Source organism: Bos javanicus, chromosome 16 (assembly GCF_032452875.1).
Source record: "Bos javanicus breed banteng chromosome 16, ARS-OSU_banteng_1.0, whole genome shotgun sequence".
NCBI lineage: Eukaryota > Metazoa > Chordata > Mammalia > Artiodactyla > Bovidae > Bos > Bos javanicus.
Window position 1 is genome coordinate 62589917 of NC_083883.1, and position 24856 is coordinate 62614772.

At 35.1% G+C, this 24856-nt stretch overlaps 1 protein-coding gene across 1 annotated transcript in view; it reads left to right on the top strand.

The window, feature by feature from the left end:
- XPR1 (xenotropic and polytropic retrovirus receptor 1) overlaps window positions 1-24856 on the top strand; it is a 205267-nt gene that overhangs the window by 22907 nt on the left and 157504 nt on the right. The window contains exon 2 of the mRNA XM_061383382.1: window positions 5115-5166. Within this exon, the coding sequence (XP_061239366.1) occupies window positions 5115-5166 (52 nt within the window). The remainder of the gene's footprint in view (window positions 1-5114; window positions 5167-24856) is intronic.

A 24856-nucleotide genomic window follows, 5' to 3' on the forward strand; every position in this document is an offset into this window, starting at 1 on the left:
GATGGACAGGGAGGCCTGGCGTGCTGCGATTCATGGGGTCGCAAAGAGTCGGCCACGACTGATCAACTGAATTGAACTGAACTGATGGGGGATTTCCTGGTAGTTGAGTGGTTAAGAATCCACCTTCCAATGCAGGGGACGTGGATTCAATCCCTGGTCGGGCAACTAAAATCTCATATGCCACGGGGCAACTAAGCCCACATGCTGCAATGAAGAGCCCCTGTGGCCATAAATAAGTGATAAAAAGAAAGGGAATACAAAAAGAAGATAAGAGATAATTGGAGAGTGTTTCTGGGGTGTGTAGGTCAGGCATAGTGTACATATTTTTAAGTATATATCAAAATTATAGTCAATGCCATTTGAAAAAATCTTATGTAAATTTTATTGAATTATTAAGCTCTGTTAACAGGGATAATGCTTCCTTTACAGGTTTATAACAAATATTCCTTGCCCTTTCTCTTCAAATGCCTGTGTTTATTTTATTGTTCATTAATCCAGTAATTGGATTCCAGTGTGCTTGCTTTGGATGTTGAAGCATATGTGAAAAATATAAATTAGATATTTTGTTAATGAAGATGATAATATTTATGGTATGTCATGTGCGAGGCTAATAGCAAGTTGACACAGTAGGAGTCTTTCAACCCTCAATACTCATTGAAAGGACTGATGCTGAAGCTGATGCTCCAATACTTTGGCCACCTAATGCGAAGAGCTGGCTCATTAGAAAAGACCCTATGCTGGGAAGGATTGGGGGCAGGAGGAGAAGGGGACGACAGAGGATGAGATGGTTGGGTGGCATCACCGACTCAGTGGACCTGAACTTGGGCAAACTCCAGGAGATGGTGATGGACAGGGAAACCTGGCGTGCTGCAGTCCATGGTGTTGCAAAGAGTCGGACACGACTGGAGACTGAAGAACAACAAGGAATCTTTCTAGCTTCTGATCCTTGTTCTATGAAATGGTCTGTGAAACCCATGGGTTGGGAAAGGAGATCAGAGATGATCTTTGTTGTTTAGTTGCTAAGTCATGTCCAACTCTTTTGCGACCCCATGGACTGTAGCCCACCAGGCTTCTCTTTCCATGGGATTTCCCAGATAATACTGGAGTGGGTTGCCATTTCCTTCTCCAGGGCATATTCCCAACTCAGGGATCGAACCCATGTATCCTGCATTGTCAAGTAGATTCTTTACCACTAAGCCACCAGGGAAGTCCAGTGATGATCTACTGTGGGTTATTAAAAATTAACAACATAAGAAGCTTGTATTGGCAGTATTATTGAACTATACCCTATTTTGTACAATAGATATATTGTGGAAAGTTTAAGCAATAAAATTAGGAGTCCTTGTTGTTTAAAGTGTACATAGGTCAATCCTAATCTCCCAATTTGTCCCGCCCTCTCCTTCTCCCGCGCCCCCCACCCTGTGTCCATATGTCTGTTCTCATATATACTACCGTGTGTAAGATGGGTAGCTAGTGAGAACCTGCTGTATGGTACAGGAAGCTCAGCTTGGTGTTCTGTGGGATGGGATGGTGGGGCGGGAGGGAGGTCCTTGAGGGAGGGGATATAAGTGTACATATAGCTGATTCACTTCATTGTACAGCAGAAACTAACACAACATTGTAAAATAATTATACTCCAGTAAAACAAAATAAAAGTAAAATATGTGCAGGAAAAAATACAGTGTATATAGATTGAGACTGCATATGTCCTCTTAGGAAACTGTAGGTTTCTTATAAGAATTAAAAACTCTGTGTACTCATGTCAGCAATCATCAGAAAATATAATAGGAGGATATTCTAAATCATCTACTTGACCATCTTATAACCTAGATGCCAGGAGATTGCAGTGTCTCTGTTTATGCTTGTTTGGTCATGTTGGCTCCAAGTAGTGTTATACTACTTTGTGAAGAGTTAATTAAGAACTGAGGCATTTCTAATGCGTAAATGATGTAGTCATGTCTAGCAGGTGGATGGCCAAATGATGCGATAGCCCACTGTATAACATAAGTTTTGTGGTAGTTCACATTCTGTTAGCTAACATTCTTTGAGCATCTTCTGGGTTCCAGGCACTTATCAAAATACTCCTCATGTATAATAATATATATGATATTATTCAATAATAATGAATCATAATTAATGTAAGGATTTGTGTTTTAAGTTTTTAATTTGTACAGTAGACCTGTGAGGTATGTGTAATTACTAGTCCTGTTTTACAGATGAGGGTACTGGAGTATAGAGAAGTTAATTTTTTACATAGCTAATAAGTGGTAGAGTTGGTTTTCATACATATTACCTGACTCCATAGCCTCTAGCCACTGACTATACTGCCTCCTGATAGATAGCTGACTGTACTGCCTCATAGTAGATCCCATCTGACATAGTCATCTGGGCATTCCAAACTCAGAATAGGCAAAATGGCATTGTATTCATGTTACAAATTCAGATTTTAATTCAGCAAACATCTTGTTTCCTGTCATGTTAATGTTGATTTAATAATACTGTGTTTGGATTTAATTTGTAAGATTTTACTGTCATATGTATTGTTATAAACACTAAGAGTTTTATCCTAGTTTGTATATATTTCAATAATATTATAACGAAGATAATAACACTATAACAAAAATTTCAATAACATTATAACATAAAGAGAAGGCTGAACACTGCAGAATTGATGCTTTTGAGCCATGGTGTTCGAGAAGACTCTTGAGAGTCCCTTGGACTGCAAGGAGATCCAACCAGTCAATCCTAAAGGAAATCAATCCTGGATATTAATTAGAAAGAAAGACTGATGCTGAAGCGCCAAGACTTTAGCCACCTGATGGAAAGATCCGACTCACTGGAAAAGACCTTGATGCTGAGAAAGATTGAAGGCAAGGGGAGAAGGGGACGGCAGAGGATGAGATGGTTGGATGGCATCAATGACTCAATGGACATGAATTTGAGCAAGCTCTGGGAGACAGTGAAGGACAGGGAAAACCTGGTGTGCTGCAGTCCTTGGGGTCGCAAAGAGTCACACACGACTGAATGGCTGAACAACATAACAAAAATAATTTCATACTCAGAGATCACAGTAGAGATGCTATGTAAGGATTGCTTTGGATCTTTTTCTTTTGGCTGTACCACACAGCTTGTGGGATCTTAGTTCCCCGACCAGGAATCACATCCGTGCCCTTCTCAGTGATCAGAGAAGTCTTTTGTGATGCAAATGAATACATATTGATTTTAGTTATTATACAGATTCAGAATTTTATATAATGTATTGGATTTCCTTAAACTAAAACAGCATGAATGAGGAAACTCAATTTTGTTGTTTTGTGTATTTGGATGCACTTCTCCTAACTCAGCTGAGTCATGTAATAGACAGTCATGGGAACTAATATAGACAATACACTGTAGGATTTTCCCCAGGTGGTTTCCCAAATGGGGGCTCTTCTCTAGTCACAGTCAGGGGATGGTGTCCTATTTATAGAGTCCTCTAAAGTCTATTACTGTCAAAAACATAGAAGGTCTCTTATTCAGAAGAAAACTGAAGTAGTAAGAAGCAAAAAGAATTATCCTTGATTTTACTGAGAGTTGTCTTGATTTAAATGAAACTATGATTTAGTTTATAATCAAAATGAAGACTATCTTAATCTTTGTCTTTATAAAATTTAATCTTTTTAAACCTTAATTTGGTAAATTTTCCTTTTGCAAATTTAATTCATTTGCATTACATATCAGAGATTTTACTTACTGTGCTTTTTCAGTGTGCTAATAAGAAACCCTTTTGAATTCAAGAGCTATGTATTGAGTTCCTACTGCATACAAGCTTTTCTGCTAGTCATTGGTGGTTTATTACTTACTGATAACATCATCTGATTTAGGTACATATGCCTATCATACTTAAGAAGTAGAAAAACTTCAGTTAGGTGTTTGAGTCTCTGATATTATCTGGTTCCATGGTAGTACATGAGTTTGAGCAAGCTCCAGGAGTTGGTGATGGACAGGGAAGCCTGGTGTGCTGCAGGCCATGGGGTCACAGAGTTGGACACGAATGAGCTACTGAACAGAACTGAGGGTAGTTTTATTCTCTGAAGTTTCTCTGGCTGGATTTTTTTGTTTCTTTCCTCTTGAAATTTTCTACTTCTGGAAATTTATTCTACTCTAAGCAATGTACACATTTACACCCTTAAAATATTCCATGGAAGAACTATAGCATAACTACCACTGTAAAGTTGTATAGGACTTTTAATATATAATTCCAGTCTGTGACCTGAAATACTTTCTGATGTTTGATAAAATCTTCTAATTTCTTTTTTAGACTGGAAATTAGTAGTTCCTGGGACATCTGAAATTATTTTTTAAAAAAGTGATTATATATACCTTTTTCTTAAAAGAAGTTCTAGATCTTTGTTATATTCACTTAGGGCTTTTGTGTATTGTCAGACTTGCTTAGGGGTTAGTCATGGAACTGATATATTGGTCACTAACTTAAAATAATGGTAAATCCATTTGGGAAGAATGTGATTTAACTGGAGTAGACTACCTTGGAGGTTTATTTCTTCTTTTTTGGTTTTTATATGCTTGAATGCTGTAGGCCAGTGATTCTGGGGAGGGGTGATTCTTGTCCTCTGGGGCATTTGGTAGTGTCTGGAGACATTTTTGGTTGGTTGTTGCTGGTATCTAGTGAATCTCTAGATACAAAAGGGGAAAAAAAAAAAAAAACACTCTAGATACAAAAAACAAATAAAGAATTATCTAGCCCCAGATGTCAATTTTACTGAGGTTGAGGGATGCTGGAGGCCAATTTGTGACTCACCAGTGGTGTTTTTTTTTTTTTTTTTTTTGGTCTAGAGTGTTCATGATTTTTCATTCTTTTCCAAATTCCCTTTAATTTTTAAAGTATATATATATTAGCCCTCATCTTAAAAATGGGACAGTACTGAATATGAAAGGATAGTATTTGGGTTTTAGCTTATTAAAGTTAATCAAAGTATTTTACTAAATTCTCAATTTGGGGGACCCTGTGTAGTCATTGTCTGGATATTGAAAAAAAAGTAATAATTCAGCTGAAAATGCTTTTACTGTGAAGATTATTCATGATTTGATGTATTTCTTTTCTTACTTTCTAATAGGCTTTTAAGGATATGCTGTATTCAGCTCAGGACCAGGCACCTTCTGTGGAAGGTAAGATGCATTAATCCCTACATTTAACCACATACAACTTCTTTTTAAGAAGAGATATTTTAAACCGAATAGTATAAAACTAATATAACTTACCCTACTATACAGATCTTTTTTGGCTTTTGTAATATATATTATGATTACTTTATGTTTCAGTGAAATTTTTATTGTTTAGCTCACATTTACTTTATGATGGATCTCTTATGTCCTTACATCACCTTAGCATTGTGAATCACAGATACTGGTTTAAAGTTCTTAAGTGCCATGCTGCCTCCCCCCAGCAATGTGTTCTTATGTCTGTTTTTCTTATCTGTTCATCCATCCATCCATCATTCAGTGAATCCTTAGTTCATAACTAGTCTGGGCACCAAAGCCTTTTGTTTCTATTTATGTCATGTCTTTAGACTGAGACTAGTGAAACAAGACGTATCTACTCTGTGTGTGTACATAGATATAAGCATGTATATGTATGCATGTGCACAGCTTGGCAGTCGTAAAGTGACTGACCTAAGCATAGTGGTTATCTTTCTAATTATCTTTATTGATCCTTCCTTTTCTGTTACCTCAGCTTCTGCTCACCAGTTCACTCTTTATGGGTTTAACCATTGATAGGTTTGAGGAGTTGTAAGTTAAAGTTGTAGTTCTTATGTCAGTAAATAGGAGCTAATTCAACAACTATTTGAGGGAGTGTTCCTTCTGAGGCCGGATATTCTTTTAAAATTTTGTATCATATTTCCATGAGAGATGAATATGAAGTTGTTTATTAAAACTATAGATCTGTAATTAAAAATCTGATTGTCTTTAATGACATAGACATGTATATCTTTCTAACCATTCTGAATTCAAAGTGTGCTTCCTTCAGAATCTCAAAATCTTTACCAGGATACTGACACCTGGGTATTAGTTTTATAATATGTCACTAAATTTTGGATTATATTTAATACATTTAATATAATTAATGTGTTCTCTAATATTTAACTGAAGACAAATATTTAGTTCTTTATTGGGTTATTATCTCTTATGTGTCTTGAAGAGTACCACCTCAAAAGAGTTTAAGAATATGAGAAAAATGAAATTATGTGGAAGTTAAGGTGATTTCCTCACCCTGTGTAACTTGCTTTAGTAGTGGTTCTTTTAACTTTATTCTAATTGGGCTACTTCTCCTTAATTTTTTTTTTTTTTTAAGTTTTACCATCTGGTTTGTAACAAAGATATTCTGAAGTGTGTTGAACGTTATAATGTTCTTTATTCATCCTTCCATGCTAGGTCATGTTGCTAGTAAATCTCATACACTGTCAGCTGTTTTTGGAGGAAAAACTAAATTCTGTCAAAGTATGCTAAAATTGACAAATATTTACAGTTAATAGCTTTTTATCTCATTGTCCAGAGACATGAACTTCATTGGACCCTGTTATAAAGGGAGTATTGTAGGCTGATTATGCACATGTATGTGCTGTCTTCATAGGGGAAATATTTTGAACTTATTCATTCTTTCAATTCTCAGATAAACACTAAAGTCATGTAGTTTTTATTTTCTTAACAGGAGTTTTTCTTTTTAGACACACTGAAGAATTGAAAGTAGTTTAAGGAAACATTATCTTATATAGTATTGAGGTTAGAAAATGTTATTAAAGGGACTCAATTTTGTCTCTCATTTGCATTGTGATACTGTATTAATTTATTCTCTTTTATACAGTGTTTAAATTATAATCATTTCTGTTATTCCTTTATTCTTGCTACTGAGATCATATTTCTAGATTTTTATTTAGCAGTTATCTGTAAAGTAATGCATCATCAACAGATTTATCACAGAGTCCAAGATAGGGCTTTCAACTTTTAACATTTTTCTCAGGCCAAATAAAATAGGATATGGGGAGTGTAACTCAGGCACTGATAGTTTTACTGTCTCTCTAGGTAATTCTAATATATAGCCAAAGTCAAGAACCCTTGCCATAAATAATCTTAAAGAATTTTAGGTCAGTATTGTTAATGCTAAGTTTTTTTAGATAATAACTAGCCAGTAGGTTAATCAATTTCTTAAGTTCATTGGTAGTTTGATTATTCTATTAGCATCAATAGGATGTTTATTTTTTAAATGTTTATTGCATTGAGTTGAGTATAAGTAATAGCTGTACTGATTATTTACATATATTAAATAGTTATAACTTAATATTGTTATTAGAATTAAAGAATTATTTTTACTACTTAAGATGAGACATAGTGCAATAAGTGGCATATTCATATTTTCACAGTACTTTTGTTTAAGATGGAATGGGTTTCTAATTATAGTGAAAGAAAAATAACTTGAAATGGATTCTTAAAGAGTGAAGTGGTTTATCTGATAGAAGTATATTAGATAAAAGGCACAGTATATGAAAGCTTTTGTTTGATAAGAATTTGTTCACTATTTTTTACACTAGTGGATCATTTTCTTCTAATTTTTAGATAGTGCTTTTATTCTAATATCACAGATAAGGTGGCTTTTTTCCCATTTAAAAGTAAATCAACCAAACAAAATTAATTTCAATGTATTAAGAAATCAAAGCATGTTTACTTAAAGTTGCTTTTATTATTCAAATAAATAAACATTTAGATTATTTTTCTTGGTTATTTTGCTTTATTCATCCTTTGAGAGTTAATTTCATGAATCATTATACGTTGATTCGTGAAAAATAAAGTGTCTCTACTTTTATTTAAAACAAATGTGTTACAAAAAAACAACAAATAAATATTTTGTGATTGTAACTAGGAGATTCTCATATTCTGAAGGAAAATATTTAAAATGCTAAAAGACTTATTCTCAGGTATTCCTTATCAATTCATATCTAATCTCTTTTGATATGTGTTAATATCATTGCCTGCTCTTCCGTGTAATTTGTTAGTTTTGGTAGGCATTCACATTTGGAAATATGTGACCAAAAAGATGGCTTAAAATTCTTTGTTAAAACTTACACATTACTTTGCCAACAAAGGTTTGTCTAGTCAAGGCTATGGTTTTTCCAATGGTCATGTATGGATGTGAGAGTTGGACTGTGAAGAAGGCTGAGCGCCGAAGAATCGATGCATTTGAACTGTGGTGTTGGAGAAGACTCTTGAGAGTCCCTTGGACTGCAAGGAGATCCATCCAGTCCATTCTGAAGGAGATCAGCCCTGGGATTTCTTTGGAAGGAAAGATGCTAAAGCTGAAACTCCAATACTTTGGCCACCTCATGCGAAGAGTTGACTCATTGGAAAAGACTCTGATGCTGGGAGGGATTGGGGGCAGGAGGAGAAGGGGACGACAGAGGATGAGATGGCTGGATGGCATCACTGACTCGATGGACATGAGTCTGAGTGAACTCCAGGAGTTGGTGATGGACAGGGAGGCCTGGCGTGCTGCGATTCATGGGGTCGCAAAGAGTTGGACACGACTGAGCGACTGATCTGATCTGACACAGTGTAATGATTTTAAAATAAGGACATAATTAAGAATTTTACTGTTTATTTTATCTTTTTTCTGCAGGAAGAATTGTAGAACATATGTGACAGTAAAATGAGGATTTATTTTATGTGGAGGGGCAGACACGCACTTAGAACCTTTAAATTCAACCTTTAATGAAGTAATGTTTTGAGGAACTTTCAGAAATAGATGCTAAAACCCTTTAAACTATATTGTGCTTTTTATAATTCCTGCTGTCAGTGAGGTATTTGGGACAGATTAAATTAAGCTGCAAACGGAAAGTCCCAACGTCAGTGAATCAGTAGTATCTTAATAATCAGGATTGTTTTGAGGCAAGACAGTTTATTATGGATATGACAACAGAACTTCTAATTGTGGTACCCATTTAACATAATCAAATTTTGTCAAATTTTTTGGTTTGGCCACAAATTTTTGGTCACCCTGTTCTTGGGTAAATAGTCACACCTGTATCGGGAAAATTTCCTCCTTCAGGATAATTTTGATACTTATGACTTACACACTTCATATAATTTGTATACTAAATTTGTCTTGGTTTATACTGAGTTATTTTCACATAAAGCTTCAAACTTTATTTTGCCATCATCTTTTTAAAATATAGTATCTTTGTTAAGAAGCATTAATGTTTTCTATTCTTGTGATGGAAAAATATGAGAATCTGACAGTCAGGCTATGTCACAGAATTAAAAATCGACATTTCTAATTGAAAGGAACTTTTAAAAGATCATTTTGCTTCATCATCATTTTAGATTTATGCGATCTGAGACCATGTTAAGTTTGCATGACTCAGGAAGAACAATCAGGATTACTGATGCTATAGGTGACAACCAAAGGAGAATTCAAGAGATTAAACTAGTATTGAAACATAAAAATAGTTTTTTATATTGACTTTATATTTTTATCCAAATGGTGTCTTTGAATTCAAACATTTTTAATCAGGCATTTCCTTGAGTCTTTGTATTTTTAAAAGAAGCATTATCTAGTTTGAATAATACTGAACTATTTGACTTATTGGGCAGAAACTAATTGTCTTTCCAGAAATCTGTACTAAGTTTTTTATTACTCCAAATAATTCCTAGAAGTATTGGGAAAGGTGTATAAAATTAGATAAAATCATTAGATAGCAGTAGTTATAAAGGTTAGAATAAGGGGGAAATAAAGATAGAATTGTAAGAGAAAACTCCAGTAAATTTTTATTTATTTATTTATTTATGGCTGAGCTGGTCTTCGTTGCTGCACTCAGGCTTTCTCAATTGGCAAGTGGAGGCTACTCTCTAGTTTCGGAAAATGTGCTTCTCATTATGGTGGCTTCTCTTGTTGTAGAGCACAGACTCTAGAGCCAAGGGCTTCAGTGGTTGGGGCTTATCGTCTCTAGAGTCCTGGCTCAGTAGTTGTGGTTCACAGGCTTAATTGCCCTGTGGCATGTGGAAGCTTCCTGGACCAGGGATTGAACCCATGCCCCCTGCATTGGCAGGTAGTTTCTTAACCACCCGTATCTCCCTGAACCACAAGGGAAGTCCTCCAGTAAATTTAATATATACAATAGATACCATAAAGATCCTGGAAGGAAAAGAACATCAAATAAAATTAAGGAAATCTGAGTAAATTATGGACTTTAGTTAATAATGTATCATTATTGGCTCATTAATTCTGACAAATGTACCATACTCATCATGTAAGATGTTAATAACAGGAAAACTGGAGAGTGGGGGGCAGTAAATGTACAAGTTTTGTAACTTTTGTACAACTTTTCTGTAAATATAAACCTATTCTAAAATGAAGAGTTTATTTAAAAAAATAAAAAGATGCTATAAGATTTATACAGTTTCCAGAAGCTAATTGTAAGTTCAACCCTGACTTTGCTGGAGTTCAGAAGGTAGAGGTGAGCATGATTAATTTCAGAATTAATTCATAAGGTAAATTTATACCAGTTCCTCAGAAAAAGATCGGTTTTTACTCAACATGAGATTAAAGAGAAGTCCTTCCTTCGGATCTTCAGGAAGAGTATTTTCTTTGGTGTGCTAGATTGTATCCCCAACAGCTATTTTACAGAAAGCATGGCAGTAAGTTTCATGAGACAGCCTCTTAGAATCCAAGGGTATGATGTAAAAATTTATTACTCTGACCTACAAGGCCCTAAATAATCTGATCCTGTGTCTGTAACCACACCATTTCCCCCCTTCTTTACTAGGTTCCAGTCCTATTGCCTTTTCTATACCTAAATCAGCCCAAGCTTGTTCTTACAATAGGGCCTTAGCTCTTGCTCTGTGTTGAGAATGACTAGATCATTTCATAGCTGTGTCCTTCAAGAGACCTTCTGAATAGTCAGTCTTATTAGCCCCTCAGTCACTTTTTTACATCACCCTATTTTATTTATTTTTGCATACAGTTCTTTGATATCTTGTGTTTTTTTCATTGATTTATTAGTTTTCTTGAGATAGTATATTAAAAGACGCTTGCTCCTTGGAAGAAAAGCTATGACCAGCCTAGACAGCATATTAAAAAGCAGAGACATTATTTTGCCAACAAAGGTTTGTCTAGTCAAAGCTATGGTTTTTCCAGTAGTCATGTACAGATGTGAGAGTTGGACTATAAAAAAAAGCTGAGCACATAAGAATTGATGCTTTTGAACTGTGGTGTTGAAGAAGACTCTTGAGACTCTCTTGGACTGAAAGGAGATCCAACCAGTCAATCCTAAAGCACATCAGTCCTGAATATTCATTGGAAGGACTGATGCTGAAGCTGAAACTCCAATACTTTGGCCACCTGATGGGAAGAACTGACTCATTGGAAAAGACCCTGTGCTGGGTAAAGATTGAAGGCAGGAGGAGAAGGGGATGACAGAGGATGAGATGGTTGGATGGCATCACCGACTTAATGGACATAAGTTTGAGTAAGCTTTGGGAATTGGTGATGGATAGGGAAGCCTGGTGTGCTGCGGTCCGTGGGGTTGCAGAGAGTTGGACACGACTGAGTGACTGAACTGAACTGAGGCAATAGAAGTCCCTTGAAACCAGAGATTTTTACCTTTTTTTTTTTTTTTTTTATGTTTTATATTTAGTATCTAAAATAGGCACATACCTTACATATTTACTGAGCACATTAATGAGTAGGAATAAATATGAATCCTTTCCCTCAATATTCCTTAAAGCCAAAGTACCATTTATTTGAAAATTCACCTAGCTTGCTTCTTTGTTTTTAGTTTTGTTTTTTAATTTTTAACTTCTTTTGATCTTTAGATGCAGAATTTTGCCTGCTGGTTAGAAGGCTAAGCATAGTTTGTTATTTTTTTATAATGCTGATTGTCATTTCATAAACTGTAGGCTGAGGTGACACACATAGCCTTTCTTTAAAACTAGAATAGAAGCAGATGATGTTACATCTTAGTTTATAAAGATTTTTTGGCGTTGTATTGTCTTGATACCAAGCACAGTTTGCTTTGATTGCTGAGGTTTGTATAAGCCATTGGGTGGTTGTATATTTTTTGTAAGACACTAAACCACTTTTTGTTTTTATATGCTTCTTTTCAAAGATATATGAAATAGGCATAAATTTGAAAAACCATGTATGAATTGTTGAATATTTTCCATGTATGTCTACTTTAATGGAATATGTGTTTTAGAGAATTTGAATTGAAATGGAAAGACCTCAAAGTGCTTTTTTTCCTTTTGCATTTTGTCTCTTCTGTTACAAAGTATTCCTTTTGATGGAGAATATATGGCTGATGTTAGCCTAGTATAACTTTGATTCAGTTAGCTTAATACAGCTCTCTGACTTTCTAAAATGGGATGAACAAGATATAGTTAAGGATGTAAGTCACTGACCACTGCTGTACTAGCCTCTGCTTTTCTAGCATTTCTTTTTAGTTGCCCACCCCCTTTCCCAATCTTACTACAAACAGATTTTGTTGGATCATTTTTTGCTTAGGTCTCCTCTGCTTATTCAACTTGATTAGCAGATGTGTTACAGTCTCCCTAAGCTCCTTAGAATTCAGCTCTTAGTGGCATTGAAGATGAAAGTATGCTTGTAAATAATTCATTCTGATTATACGCTTAAATGGACAGAGTCCACTTCAGGCATCTTCTTCCACCTCACCTCTTTCCCCAAGTCTTTGTTGTTTTAACAGATGTGAGGTTGCTTTTTAAATTCAAGAGGATGGAAGACTGAATTGCATTTCTAAAATTCATGAAGTAGTTTTGCATGTATAGGATTGCTGTCAGATCTATGCATTCACAGTACATTACTTACATTGTTTATAATCTTGTGTCTCCCTTCCCCCAGTTTTTCATTTTGTTTTCCTATATCACTGTCTGTTTAAAATTTTTTTTTCTGACCTAGAAATAAAGCCATCTGATATTTATGATAGGGAGAACTATATCTAATTTGTTACATTTTTGGCTTGGTAGTAGCATGAGAGTATCTTTTATAAGTTCCACTTTCCTGCTAGTGTTGTTTTGTTCAGTCATTTATTGTCGATGTTTAGAAGTCCTTCTGCTAGTAGTGGGTTCATATTGTATGAGAAGACTATATACTAGGGACAAGTAGAGAGTTTAATCCCCAAAATTCTAGATTTGTTTGTGACCACTGCAACCTTCTTTTGAAATAAATACAGATTGCTAAAAGCAGAAGTTGAGACGTGAGGCAAGCCAAAAAGATAATTGTCATCTCTTTAAGAATAATGTATTTTCTATTCCCCATGAACTTCTTGTAGAAAGGATCAAAAGACCTGACTGATATTCAGAGACATGTAATGGAGTTTTTTCTTCTGAAGGATGTGCCTAGTTCATGTTTACATTGGAAAAGGATTGCATATTCCCTTGTATTATGGAAATGACAAGTTCTAGATAAAAAATATTATTACCCTCAAAAATATACTTGTGTATTCTTTAAAGATGCCGCTGATCTTGAACTAGTTCGCTAATAGGAAAGATATGCTTCTGAATGATAAATAACATTGCTATTTGAGTTGACAAAAATACTTCTCTTTCACAGAGAATTAAGCATAATTTAAAGCTCACTGTTAGGACACAAGATGATGCTATAAATAGGTAGTAAAATTATGCGATGAAAATACGTATCAACTTTGAATAGCATACAAGTAGGAAGCTAGAAGAAATGAAAAATGCTTTACTATTTTTTTTATTAGATAGACTATTTCTTTAATTAAAAAAAACATCTAACATTGCCTTAAAACCAGTGATGTGCTTGGGGCTCCACTCTCCCTCTCCGCCCACAGCATTGTATTCCAAAGTCAGAAACTTCTAAGTTAACTAGTTGAAAGTCATTCTATTTTTGAGAATAGAGTCAGAATTAAATGCAAGTCTCTCTAATTGCAAAGTCCATGTCCTTAACTTCTCTGGAATATTACCTCTGTAGGCATCATATGTGTAATTGGAAACAACAACATAGTTCAGTTCAGTTAAGTTGCTCAGTCGTGTCTGACTGTTTGCGACCCCATGAATCACAGCACGCCAGGCCTCCCTGTCCATCACCAACTCCCGGATTTTACACAAACTCATGTCCATTGTGTCGGTGATGACATCCAACCATCTCATCCTCTGTCGTCCCCTCTCCTCCTGCCTTCAGTCTTTGCCAACATCAGGGTCTTTTCACATGAGTCAGCCCTTCACATCAGGTGGCCAAAGTATTGGAGTTTCAGCTTCAACATCAGTCTTTCCATTGAAGACCCAGGGCTGATCTCCTTCAGAATGGACTGGTTGGATCTCCTTGCAGTCCAAGGCACTCTCAAGAGTCTTTACCAACACCACAGTTCAAAGGTATCAATTCTTTGGCACTCAGCTTTCTTTATAGTCCAACTCTCACATCCATACATGACTACTGGAAAAACCATAGCCTTGACTAAATGGACCTTTGAAAAATGCTTTTAATCTTTGTGATACTACAGAATATTTAAAATATTTTCAGTATTTAAAGTTTGCCTTTGCATATAAAGGTCAATAACACACAAGGGTACTGTGTCATTTGTCACACAGTGCTATTTCTTTATTTATTGGTAAGTTTGAGGGAAGGTCATAAAGTAGAGAAGGAATAATTACAAAACAGTAAGTCACAAAACAAAAATTCTGGAAATTATTGGTATCTACTCTGCATTGTATACAAAAGAATACTGTAACACATGAATGAATATGATTTCAGATAGAATTTTCTAAACTAGTATTAGAAAACTGGAACAATTGTTAAAGCTTTAAGTTGGCAGAACTTTCAGTTAAGGAAAGTTTTTCTTTATGCTCTTTTTTCATTAGGTAGGACCACCTTACGTCTTTAGTGAAAGAATGCCAATGAGAAAGGTAGAAAGAATAGAAAGTTTTGATTAGAGAGTAGTTTTCCAGCACTGGGTTATATCATTGAATAAAAGAAACTAAAATGCCTGACCTCAAGGTAGAAAAGATGCTCTGAAAATCGTTTAGATTCGCAATAATGTTTAATTATTGCAGTAATAAGAAGAAGGAATAAGGCATTCAGTGGTTGAAAGAGTAGATAATCATCTGTTAGTTTTCTGTGTCTGCTCTAACAGTTTATCACAAACTTGGTGGCTTAAAGTAAGAGACACTTGTTCTCTCTCAGTACTGGAGGCCACAGTGGGAAATCAAGATGTTGGCAGGGCTTCACTCCTGAAATTTGGGGGGGGGATGATCTATGTCTTCCAACCTCTGGTAGTTGCTGACTTCTTTGGCTCATGGCCACTTCACCCCAATCTGTGCCTCTTCACTTTGCCGCCTTCTCCATCTATTCTCTGTGTATCTAAGAACATTTTTCATTGGATTTAAGGCTTTCTGGGTAATTCAGGATGATTTCATCTCATGATTTAATTTCATCACAGATTCAAGTGATTTGACATAGATATCTTTTGCCCATTAGTGAGAACAGTTGTGGTCAGTTTTGGCCCACCATATCCCTAAATCTGAATTGAAAAAAATGCATTGTAGTTCATGTTGTATCTTCAAACTTGGTGCTAGAGCTAGAGGTACAACTGAGGCATTTGTTTTCACAGTCTAATCTACCCACATTGAAGGGACAGTCAAATGATGTTAAAAAAAAAAATTAAGTAGATACACAGAAAGTAAAAAGCTGTCCAGTATATAGGCTTGACTGTATAAAATATAATATAGGACAGTTTACCTGCTTCTAACCAAACTATCCCTCTTTAGGATTTCTTTTATATTTCTAGTATCCTTCCTGAGGGAAACAAAAAGGCAGACCTTGTCCTAGCATGCAGGGTTAATGTCCTCTCTTCCCTCCAACATTTTTATTATGAAAAATTTGAAGATACACAGAAGTAGAATGTGTACAGAATCCCATGTATCCATCACCCAGCTTCACTTCTTATCAATTGCCTAATCTTGTTTTGTCCTCCTTGATTATTTTGAAGCAGATTCCAGAAATTATATCATTTTTCCATAAATATTTCTTTTGTTTTAAGCATACATTTAGAAAAGTATAGTTGATTTACAATGTTGTGTTAGTTTCAGGTGTACAGCAAAGTGATTCAGCTATAGTAAGTCCTGTGTTCTACAGTGGGTCCCTCTTAGTTACCTATTTTTTGTATAGTAATGTGTAAATGTTAATCCCAAACTCCTAATTTTAGCCCCCCTTTCACTGTTGGTAATCATTTGTTTGGTTTGTAAGTCTGTAGATCTGTTTCTATTTTGTATATAAGTTCAGTTGAATCATTTTTTAGATTCCACATATAAGTAATATCATGTTTGTTTTCCTCTAACTAATTTCACTTAGTATGTGACGTCTTGGTCCATCCATGTTGCTTCAGATGGCGTTGTTTTCATTCTTTTTTATGGCTCAGAAATACTCCATTGTGTGGAATCACATATCACATCTTTATCTGTTCATCTGTTGATGGACATTTAGGTTGCTTCCACATCTTGGCTATTATAAATAATGCTGCTATGAACATTGGGGTACATATGTCTTTTTGAATTATGATTTTCTCTAGTGTAAATATTTATAAAGGATAGTTCCTGTTCTATTTACCAAAATACAGTTATCACACATAAAAATATTATTAGTAGTTTCTTAATATTATTAAGAATATAAGATATTTGATACTATTAAGAACTTACTATTAATATATTTTAAAAGATATTTTAATCTGACCAGAGACACAAATAAGATCTATCATATGATTTATTGTATTTGATTATCAAGTCTGTTAATTCTCCATCCATCAACAGTGGCACCATCCAAAACAGTAGCCACTAGCCACAAGTAGCTAGTAAAGTTTAAATTAATTACAATTAAAATGAAATACTCTGATCTTCAGTCACACTACTTACATATCAAGTGCTCAGGAGCCACGTGAGGTTAGGGAATACCATATTGGACACCACAGAACATTTCATTCATTGGAGAATGCTTTATTGGTTCAAACTGGTATGTAGGTTTCTGACTCTCTTATTTTTCTTGCATTTTTCTTTTTAAAATGTTAATTATTATTATTATTTGGTGGAGCAAACTGATTTGTTTGTTTTTTTGGTCTCCCAGAGTCTGGATTTTACTGATTGTATTCCTGTGGTGTGCCTTAACATGTTGTTTGTTCTCTGTATTTCTCGTAAATTTGTAGTTAAGTCTAGAGAGTTGTAAGTATTATGTATATATACTTTCTCCTAAGAACACTATATACATGCTTGTGTGTACCTATTTTAGGAGGGATATATAATATCAGATTGTTTCTCTTTGTTATGTTACTAACTACTGATCATTGCCTAGCCTTAGATCCATGAATTTGTTAAGGTGTACAAAATGGTGATATTTTAATGCTCTTGTGTTTATTAGCCAGCATTCTCTAAAGAGAAACTTCCCTTTTCTAACTCTTTGGTTGCCCTTAGCTACAGATTGTATAGGAAAAGTAGGATGATTGCCTAATTCTTCTATAGTTTTCAAAGCAGTATTGGTGCTTTAACATTTTACAAAGATGATTAATGAAATGTTTCTTCTAAGTGTTTTAGTGAATTAATATGAGGGCAGGAGGAGAAGGGGATGACAGAGGATGAGATGGTTGGATGGCATCACCGACTCAATGGACATGGGTTTGGGTGAACTGCGGGAGTTGGTGATGGACAGGGAGGCCTGGTGTGCTCAGATTCATGGGGTTGCAAAGAGTTGGACACGACTGAGCGACTGAACTGACTGATGTTTGAATCTGTTTACTTAGTTATGTTTTGTTCCAGTGTAGTTTCTATCTCTGTTGATCAGATTTTTAGCTTTGACCCAGTAGGAGCCTTTTCAAATGATTTTCTTATTCCTTTTGATATGACCCTTATAATCTTTGATTGCTTCCTTTCTATCTGGTATGACAAAACTTTCCAGACTCATCTGACATATTTCCAGTCTGGGACCTGGAATCATTTTGCCAAGGAGTCTTGATTCTTTCTGTGATAACCAGGGAGTCTTAATTCCTTTAAAAGCCAAATAACAGCATTTCTTTCAGAGTATCATTGCTACTGAGTTATTCATTGTTTTAAACTTTCTTTTTCAGTGGGAAGAAATGCATACATACATACCCATAGATGCATAAATACATATATGTGTATATAATTATATTATAAGAGAAAGTACTTCATTCATTAAAGCTTAGATTCTTAGTATACTTTAGACTTGAAAGTGTCTGCTCCAGCTTTGAAAAGGTGAACTGTGATGACTTTTAGGATTGAATAATAAATACCCTTGCCTGCTAACCATAAGTACAGCTCTTTGGGATTATAGTGTTGAGGGGTAGGGAATCTGCCTATACTGATTAAATTTTCATTTTCTTTATTGAAGGTTGAGAGGAGAACATAGTTTAGCCCTACAAGATTGAGTGCCAGAAATCGATCAGCTATGCTCTTGTTACAAAAGATGCAATCAGTTGAGATTGGAAAAGGAAATTGAATTTTTATTGGTGTGTTATCACATGCAGTTAATTTTGCATATACTCCTGAGGCACATGAATCTTATTTGAGGTTGAAATATCTATACTTTGAGTCAGGGCATTGCAAATTTAGTGTGATTAAATGTATTTAAGAGTTTCTGTTGTTTCACAATTGCTGTGCAGTTCTAAAATATGTTCTTATTAGGCTATTCAAAATGGAATCTTTTGGTCATTGAAATGAGAAAATGAAATAGCAAATTTGGGCATTCCTCTTATAAAGGATGGAGCCGAAAAAGGTAACTTATATTGTAAGATTTATTGTTTTTATACTCTTTTTTTTTTTCTATATGAGACCTCTGTTATCTTAGCGTATAACAAGTTTGTTATTTTTCTGGAAGATTATGACTTGTCTTTCTACTTAAGGAAAAATATGGTATGATGGTTCACTCATGACATGGTAAATGAGTTGGGGTGTTTACAGCAGAGAGGAATTTTTAACAATACAATAATAGTGCAGTATATTAGGTACATACCCTCAGGAACAGTTTATCTACAATGTCCACAAAAGAATTTTCATAAATGAAGTAGTAAGAGAATGATTAATGAAGGAGTTGAGATTTGAATTAGGCCTTGAAACATAGTTATAACTGTAGGAGAAGGCTTTCTAGGCACAAAGAAGCAGCAGGACAAAACCAAAGAGTGTGTAAGTACATGAGACACTGAGGGGCGATTCAGTGAAATACTTTAAATGAAGCGGAGGGGTATTACAGGAGAATAGTGAACTCTAGGGAGAAGGCAGTGGCACCCCACTCCAGTACTCTTGCCTGGAGAATCCCATGGATGGAGGAGCCTGGTAGGCTGCAGTCCATGGGATCGTGAAGAGTCGGACATGACTGAGTGACTTCACTTTCACTTTTCACTTTCATGCATTGGAGAAGGAAATGGCATCCCACTCCAGTGTTCTTGCCTGGAGACTCCCAGGGACGGGGGAGCCTGGTGGGCTGCTGTCTCTGGGGTCGCACAGAGTTGGACACGACTGAAGCGACTTAGCAGCAGCAGCAGTGAACTCTAAGGATGAGGCCAAATTTCCAAGAGTCTTAAATTGTTTTTAAAAGGTGAATTTTATTTGGGAGACCAGTATATGTTAACATTTGGGGCTGTTAGTCTAACGCAGATGAAAATTTAGAGATCATTGTGAGTTCTTTGTACTAGTTCAGCAGTATCCACATATAGATAGATAGAAGTCCAGAGGAATGTGGACTTTTAGGTACAGTACCATCTAGTCTTCAGCTCTGCTGTTTTTATGATTCCTATAATTGTGTCCTCATCCATGTTGAGAGTCTTCCAACTGTCTGCCATCAATAATTAGGGTCAAATGCTGCCTTCAAGATACAGGAAAAACCAGATTCACAATTTTGAAAACTTATTATTGAAATATGGTGATTTACATTATTGTTCGTTTCAGGTGTGCAGCATAGTGTTTCAGTATTTTTGCAGATTATGTTCTGTTATAGAGTATTACAAGATATTGGGTATACTTCTCCATTCTATATAGTATACCCTTGTTGCTTGTATACTTTATTTATAATAGCTTGTATCTTTAATTTCATACCTAATTTTTCCTTCCTCACCTTTCCTTTCCCATTTTGTAACTAGAAGTTTGTTTTGTATAGAAGATTTGTAATTTTTAATTAGCTACATGCCCCAGAATATTCACAGAAATATTCTTTCCTTTTTTCTTTTTTTTGGAGATAAATTGATATAAGATAAAATTAACCATTGTAAGTGTACTAGCAGTCAGTGGCGTTTAATACAATCACAGTGTTGTTCAACCATCACCTTTATCAAGACACAGAGCACTTAAAGTGAAAACAAAGTTTACGATAAAGTAATTTTTGGTGATGTTTTTGCTTGCTAGTTTTTTAGTCAGTGTTACTTGTAGAATATACTTTTAAAATTCTTCCTTGCATTCATATTTATAAGGATATTTATATATTTTATAAAAGCAGAAATTTCATTCATGAGTGCTCAGACCTAAGCACCTCCCAAAGTGGTGCTTTATTACATTGGGCATTAGGGTTCATATGAATTTGAGGGGGACCACAAATATTCAGTCTGTAGTACCCCACTTTGTCATTGCATACCTTTTTTATATATTGCTGAATTAAAGTCATTAAAATTTCATTAGAATTTTTACATCTGTATTCATATAGGATATATGTCTATAAAGTCATTTGGGCCTGCAGCTTTCTCTGTTGGGAAGGTTTAAATAAGGTATTCAGATTATCCATTTTTTCTCGAGTAAGCTTTGGTAGTTGATGCCTTTTAAGGAATTATTAATAATATATTTAAATTGCTGAACTTATTGATATAAAGTTGCTTATTACGTTCCCTTATTATTTTACTAGCTGTAGAATCTGTAGCTCTGTTACCTTGTTCATTCCTGATATTGGCAGTTTGTGTCTTCTTTTTTGTTTACTTACAGTCTGGCTGGAGGTTTATCAATTTTGTTAATCTTCTCAAAGAATCAGCCTTCACTTTCATTGATTTTTCTCTCTTTTTTCTTCTGTTTTCTATTTCATTGCTTTCCTCATTATCATTATTTCTTTCTTTCTTTCTTTTGTTTTTTTTTTTTTTTTGGGCTTGCTTTGAGTTTAATTTGCTTTTCTTTTTCTAGACTTTTAAGGTAGAAGCTTTATTTCCAGTGTTACCCTTTTCTGTTGATCAGCTCTTGTAATGAGCATTTTAATCATTTTCTTGGTTGAGATTGCTAATAATAGTATTTCAACCACTTCATGAGATGGAAGGAATAGCTAATGTTCTGAATTATCAATTTGAATCCAAAAGGCTAAGATGATGGCCTAAGCAAATCAAGATGCAGGCTAATTAAGAAAAATCTCAAATCCTACATTCAGTACCAGAAAATCAATTTGCAAAGTATGGGATAAGGGAGATCAACTTTAGTTCATTATTGGTTAAGAGTAGTCAGTAGGATCCACAGTGCTGGATAACAAGGTACGGTTATCTGAATGTAATGTGGCTACACAAAATCTAATTTGATCAAAGTCTTTATTAATGTAAATATAGTGTTTAGAAAAAGGAAGATAATTAACCCACTCTTCTTTACTGAATAAATCGTTTCTGGAATCTCGTGTTTAATTCTGAACACTACACTAAAGGATTCAGACATGTTAGAATTCTTGGCCAGAGAAAGCAGATTTGTAGGTAGACAGACCATGCCATAATGAGACTTGGAATCATAAGATGTTAGAATCCTTATAAATCTCAGAGATTGCTTTATTTTTCAGTTTAAGAAATCAAAGCTAGGAGCTGTCAGTTAACTCACTGTTACACAAATAATCAGTGACAAGTGTTGAAGATTGGATTTTCAGTTTTCAGACATCATTGTAGCATTCTTTCCACTGACTCATCTTGTTATCAAAATATGGTCATAAGAGGTGTGTGAGAGTTCTTGAGATGAGAAAAAGACCAGTGATCAACAGTAAAGTGCTGTAATAAAATTGTTTTAATCTTAACAAAAAAGATTAAGTTATCTGTGTGGTTCCCAGCTCCTGTAGGTAGTCAGTGGAAGACTGGACTGGTCAGTCCCCTGTGTGAAATACTGTAGATGGACTCATGTATCAGATAAACTGTGGGCCATATCATCTGTAGAATTCTTTCTGAATCCATGCCTTCTTCTGGTAGCTGCCATGGTTACTTTTTGCGTTCTCATACTGCTGCCGTTTCCCCCAGTACTAATGTAGTACTGCCACTAGCTTGGAATTCCCAGGGGTGACTTGCGAAAGACAGGCTTACCTCTTCCTGTCTATCTTAGGGCCGTTTTTCTTTTCCTTTTCTCTGAATGTCAAGCATAATCTTTGGGAAGTTTTATTTACTTCTGCTTTATAAGAAGAAACAGGTTTTTCTCTCTGCTTTCTTTAGAAGACTACTTCTCTTTTTTCTAGAGTGTTTGTGCTTCTAATGCTAATTAACCCTGTTTCTCAAGTTGGAGTCTCAATTTCATTGCTCTTTATGTGTATTTGAATGCTAAAAGCAGTACTTTGTAATGTTGAAACTTAGTGGCATAGTATGATAAAGGCTGTAAATGTAAGTAGTAAAAAGATTTTAGAGATAATTCGGTCCATGTTTTGTGAAGAGTGTTCTCTGATCTGTTGGATTATTTTGTGATTTATGAGCAGAAGGTGTTTTGTGGCCAAATAAGATTGTAAAACAGTTAATGACAAAAAGAATTTTTCTTATTGTTTATTAATATTATTGTTACTATTTTTAATTCTAGGGCATTTTAGGACTTTTCTTACTTACTATTTAGTTTACTAAATAGCGACTTCCCTGGTGGCTCAACTGTTAAAGAATCCGCCTGCAATGCAGGAGACCTGGGTTCGATTCCTGAGTTGGGAAGATGCCCTGGAGAAGGGAACAGCTACCCACTCCAGTATTCTGGCCTGGAGAATTCCATGGACTGTATAGGCCATGGGGTCCCTAAGAGTAGGACACAACTGAGCGACTTTCACTTCACTATTCAGTTTACATTGTGACCATCAAAGAGGAAGAGATACACTATTTCATGTTTCCAAAATTTATCTGACCATGAAACCCATTTTTCTTTTTAAGGACTAAAAATTCTGTGAGGCACTTTAGGAAAAATTGACCTTGTCTGTTCCTCTTAATTTAGAGGTTACTAGGACCTAGAGAGGTGAACCAAAGTTCAAATTTCCAGGGTCACTAGTTAGTGATTAGGAAATCACAGTTCTTCTGATCAGCTTCAGGCCTCTTGCAACTAAAATATAATGTACCTTCTTTTTATATTTGATGTCTTTCTCATCGTTATTCTGTCCTTCTACCTCTTACTCATTCTTTTTCCTTCATCCTTACTTTTTTACTCCCTCATCAGTCCTCTTCTCATGCTCGTACATGGTTAAGGAATTTGAAATTGTTGTTTTATATGACTTCTCAAATCATTTTTTTCTTTTATACTTAGGCCTTCATTTTATTGGTTGAAACCTAAATATATTGTTTTTCAAAAACAGTCTCCATTGTGCAGTTTCTGAAAAGTATCCACCGAGTTGTAGAAATCTTCAAATGTATATGAATAATTTTAATTATTCAGTTTTTAACTTCAGTGTACGGTGTGACTCTAAGCTTATTTTCATTCTGGCATTTAATGCAGGGGCTAAATATAGAAGTTTGGGTTGGTCACTAAGGTAAGTAGATATATGAAGTCATTTGGAAACATGAGTTTCTTTGAGGAGTTTCAGTCTGAGTGAAGGGGGATCGATCTTATTGACATTTAAAGTTAGTTAACTTGGGAAGCTGTCCTTTCTCCTTGCCATTTACAATGAGAAAAAGAAAATGTACTTTATTTTGCTAAAATAATACTGAAAGTGAAAGTCTCTCAGTCGTGTGTGACTCTCTGCGACCCCATGGCCTATATTGTCCATTAAATTCTCTAGGCCAGAATACTGCAGTGGGTAGCCTTTCCTCCTCCAGGGGATCTTCCCAACCCAGGAATTGAACCCAGGTCTCCCGCCTTACAGGCGAATTCTTTACCAGCTGAGCCACAAGGGAAGCCTAAGGATACTGGAGTGGGTAGCCTGTCCCTTCTCCAGCAGATCTTCCCGACCCAGGAATTGAACCGGGGTCTCCTGCCCTGCAGGTGGATTACCAACTGAACTATCAGGGAAGCCCCCAGTGATACAGATATATGTAAAAATCTTTTCAGTATGAATAATTGAAAGTAATTAAATCTTTTCAATATGAATAATTGAAAATAATTATAAAACCCAGACCATTTTTATGGTCTGGGTTTTATAATTACACTTATTTAGTTTGGAATACAAGTATCTATACCTCCTCAAGACAATTCCAACTTTATAACTGTGGAACACTGAGCAGGCTCAAGTGTTTATTGTGGTTACTTTTTAATTAACTGAAGTCTTTAACAAGTAATTAAAATTTGGAGTGCACTGGGTGTTGCTTGCTAAAAGTTGTTTCTTGGTACCTTTGGCCTGTAGATACTGTCTGACTTGTAAGTTACTGTAAACATTAGTTAGGTAATTTAGTGAATGGTGACAAATGCATAGAATATTGGTGAATAGTGAGCCAGGGTTTGGGAAAAAATGAGATTAAATTCAGAGGCACAGTTATTAGTGCCATTAATGGATTAACAACCATTAAAGAGTAATGGTTATTATTCTTTAATAACAACCATTAAAGAATAAAGTGTTAAAAAAAAAAGAATAAAGTGTTTATTCATTTTATTAGTGCTTATTATATAAATAGCTTTCTATTGATAAATGTAATGAAGTGAATTTTCAACTTTTTGCAGAATTTGT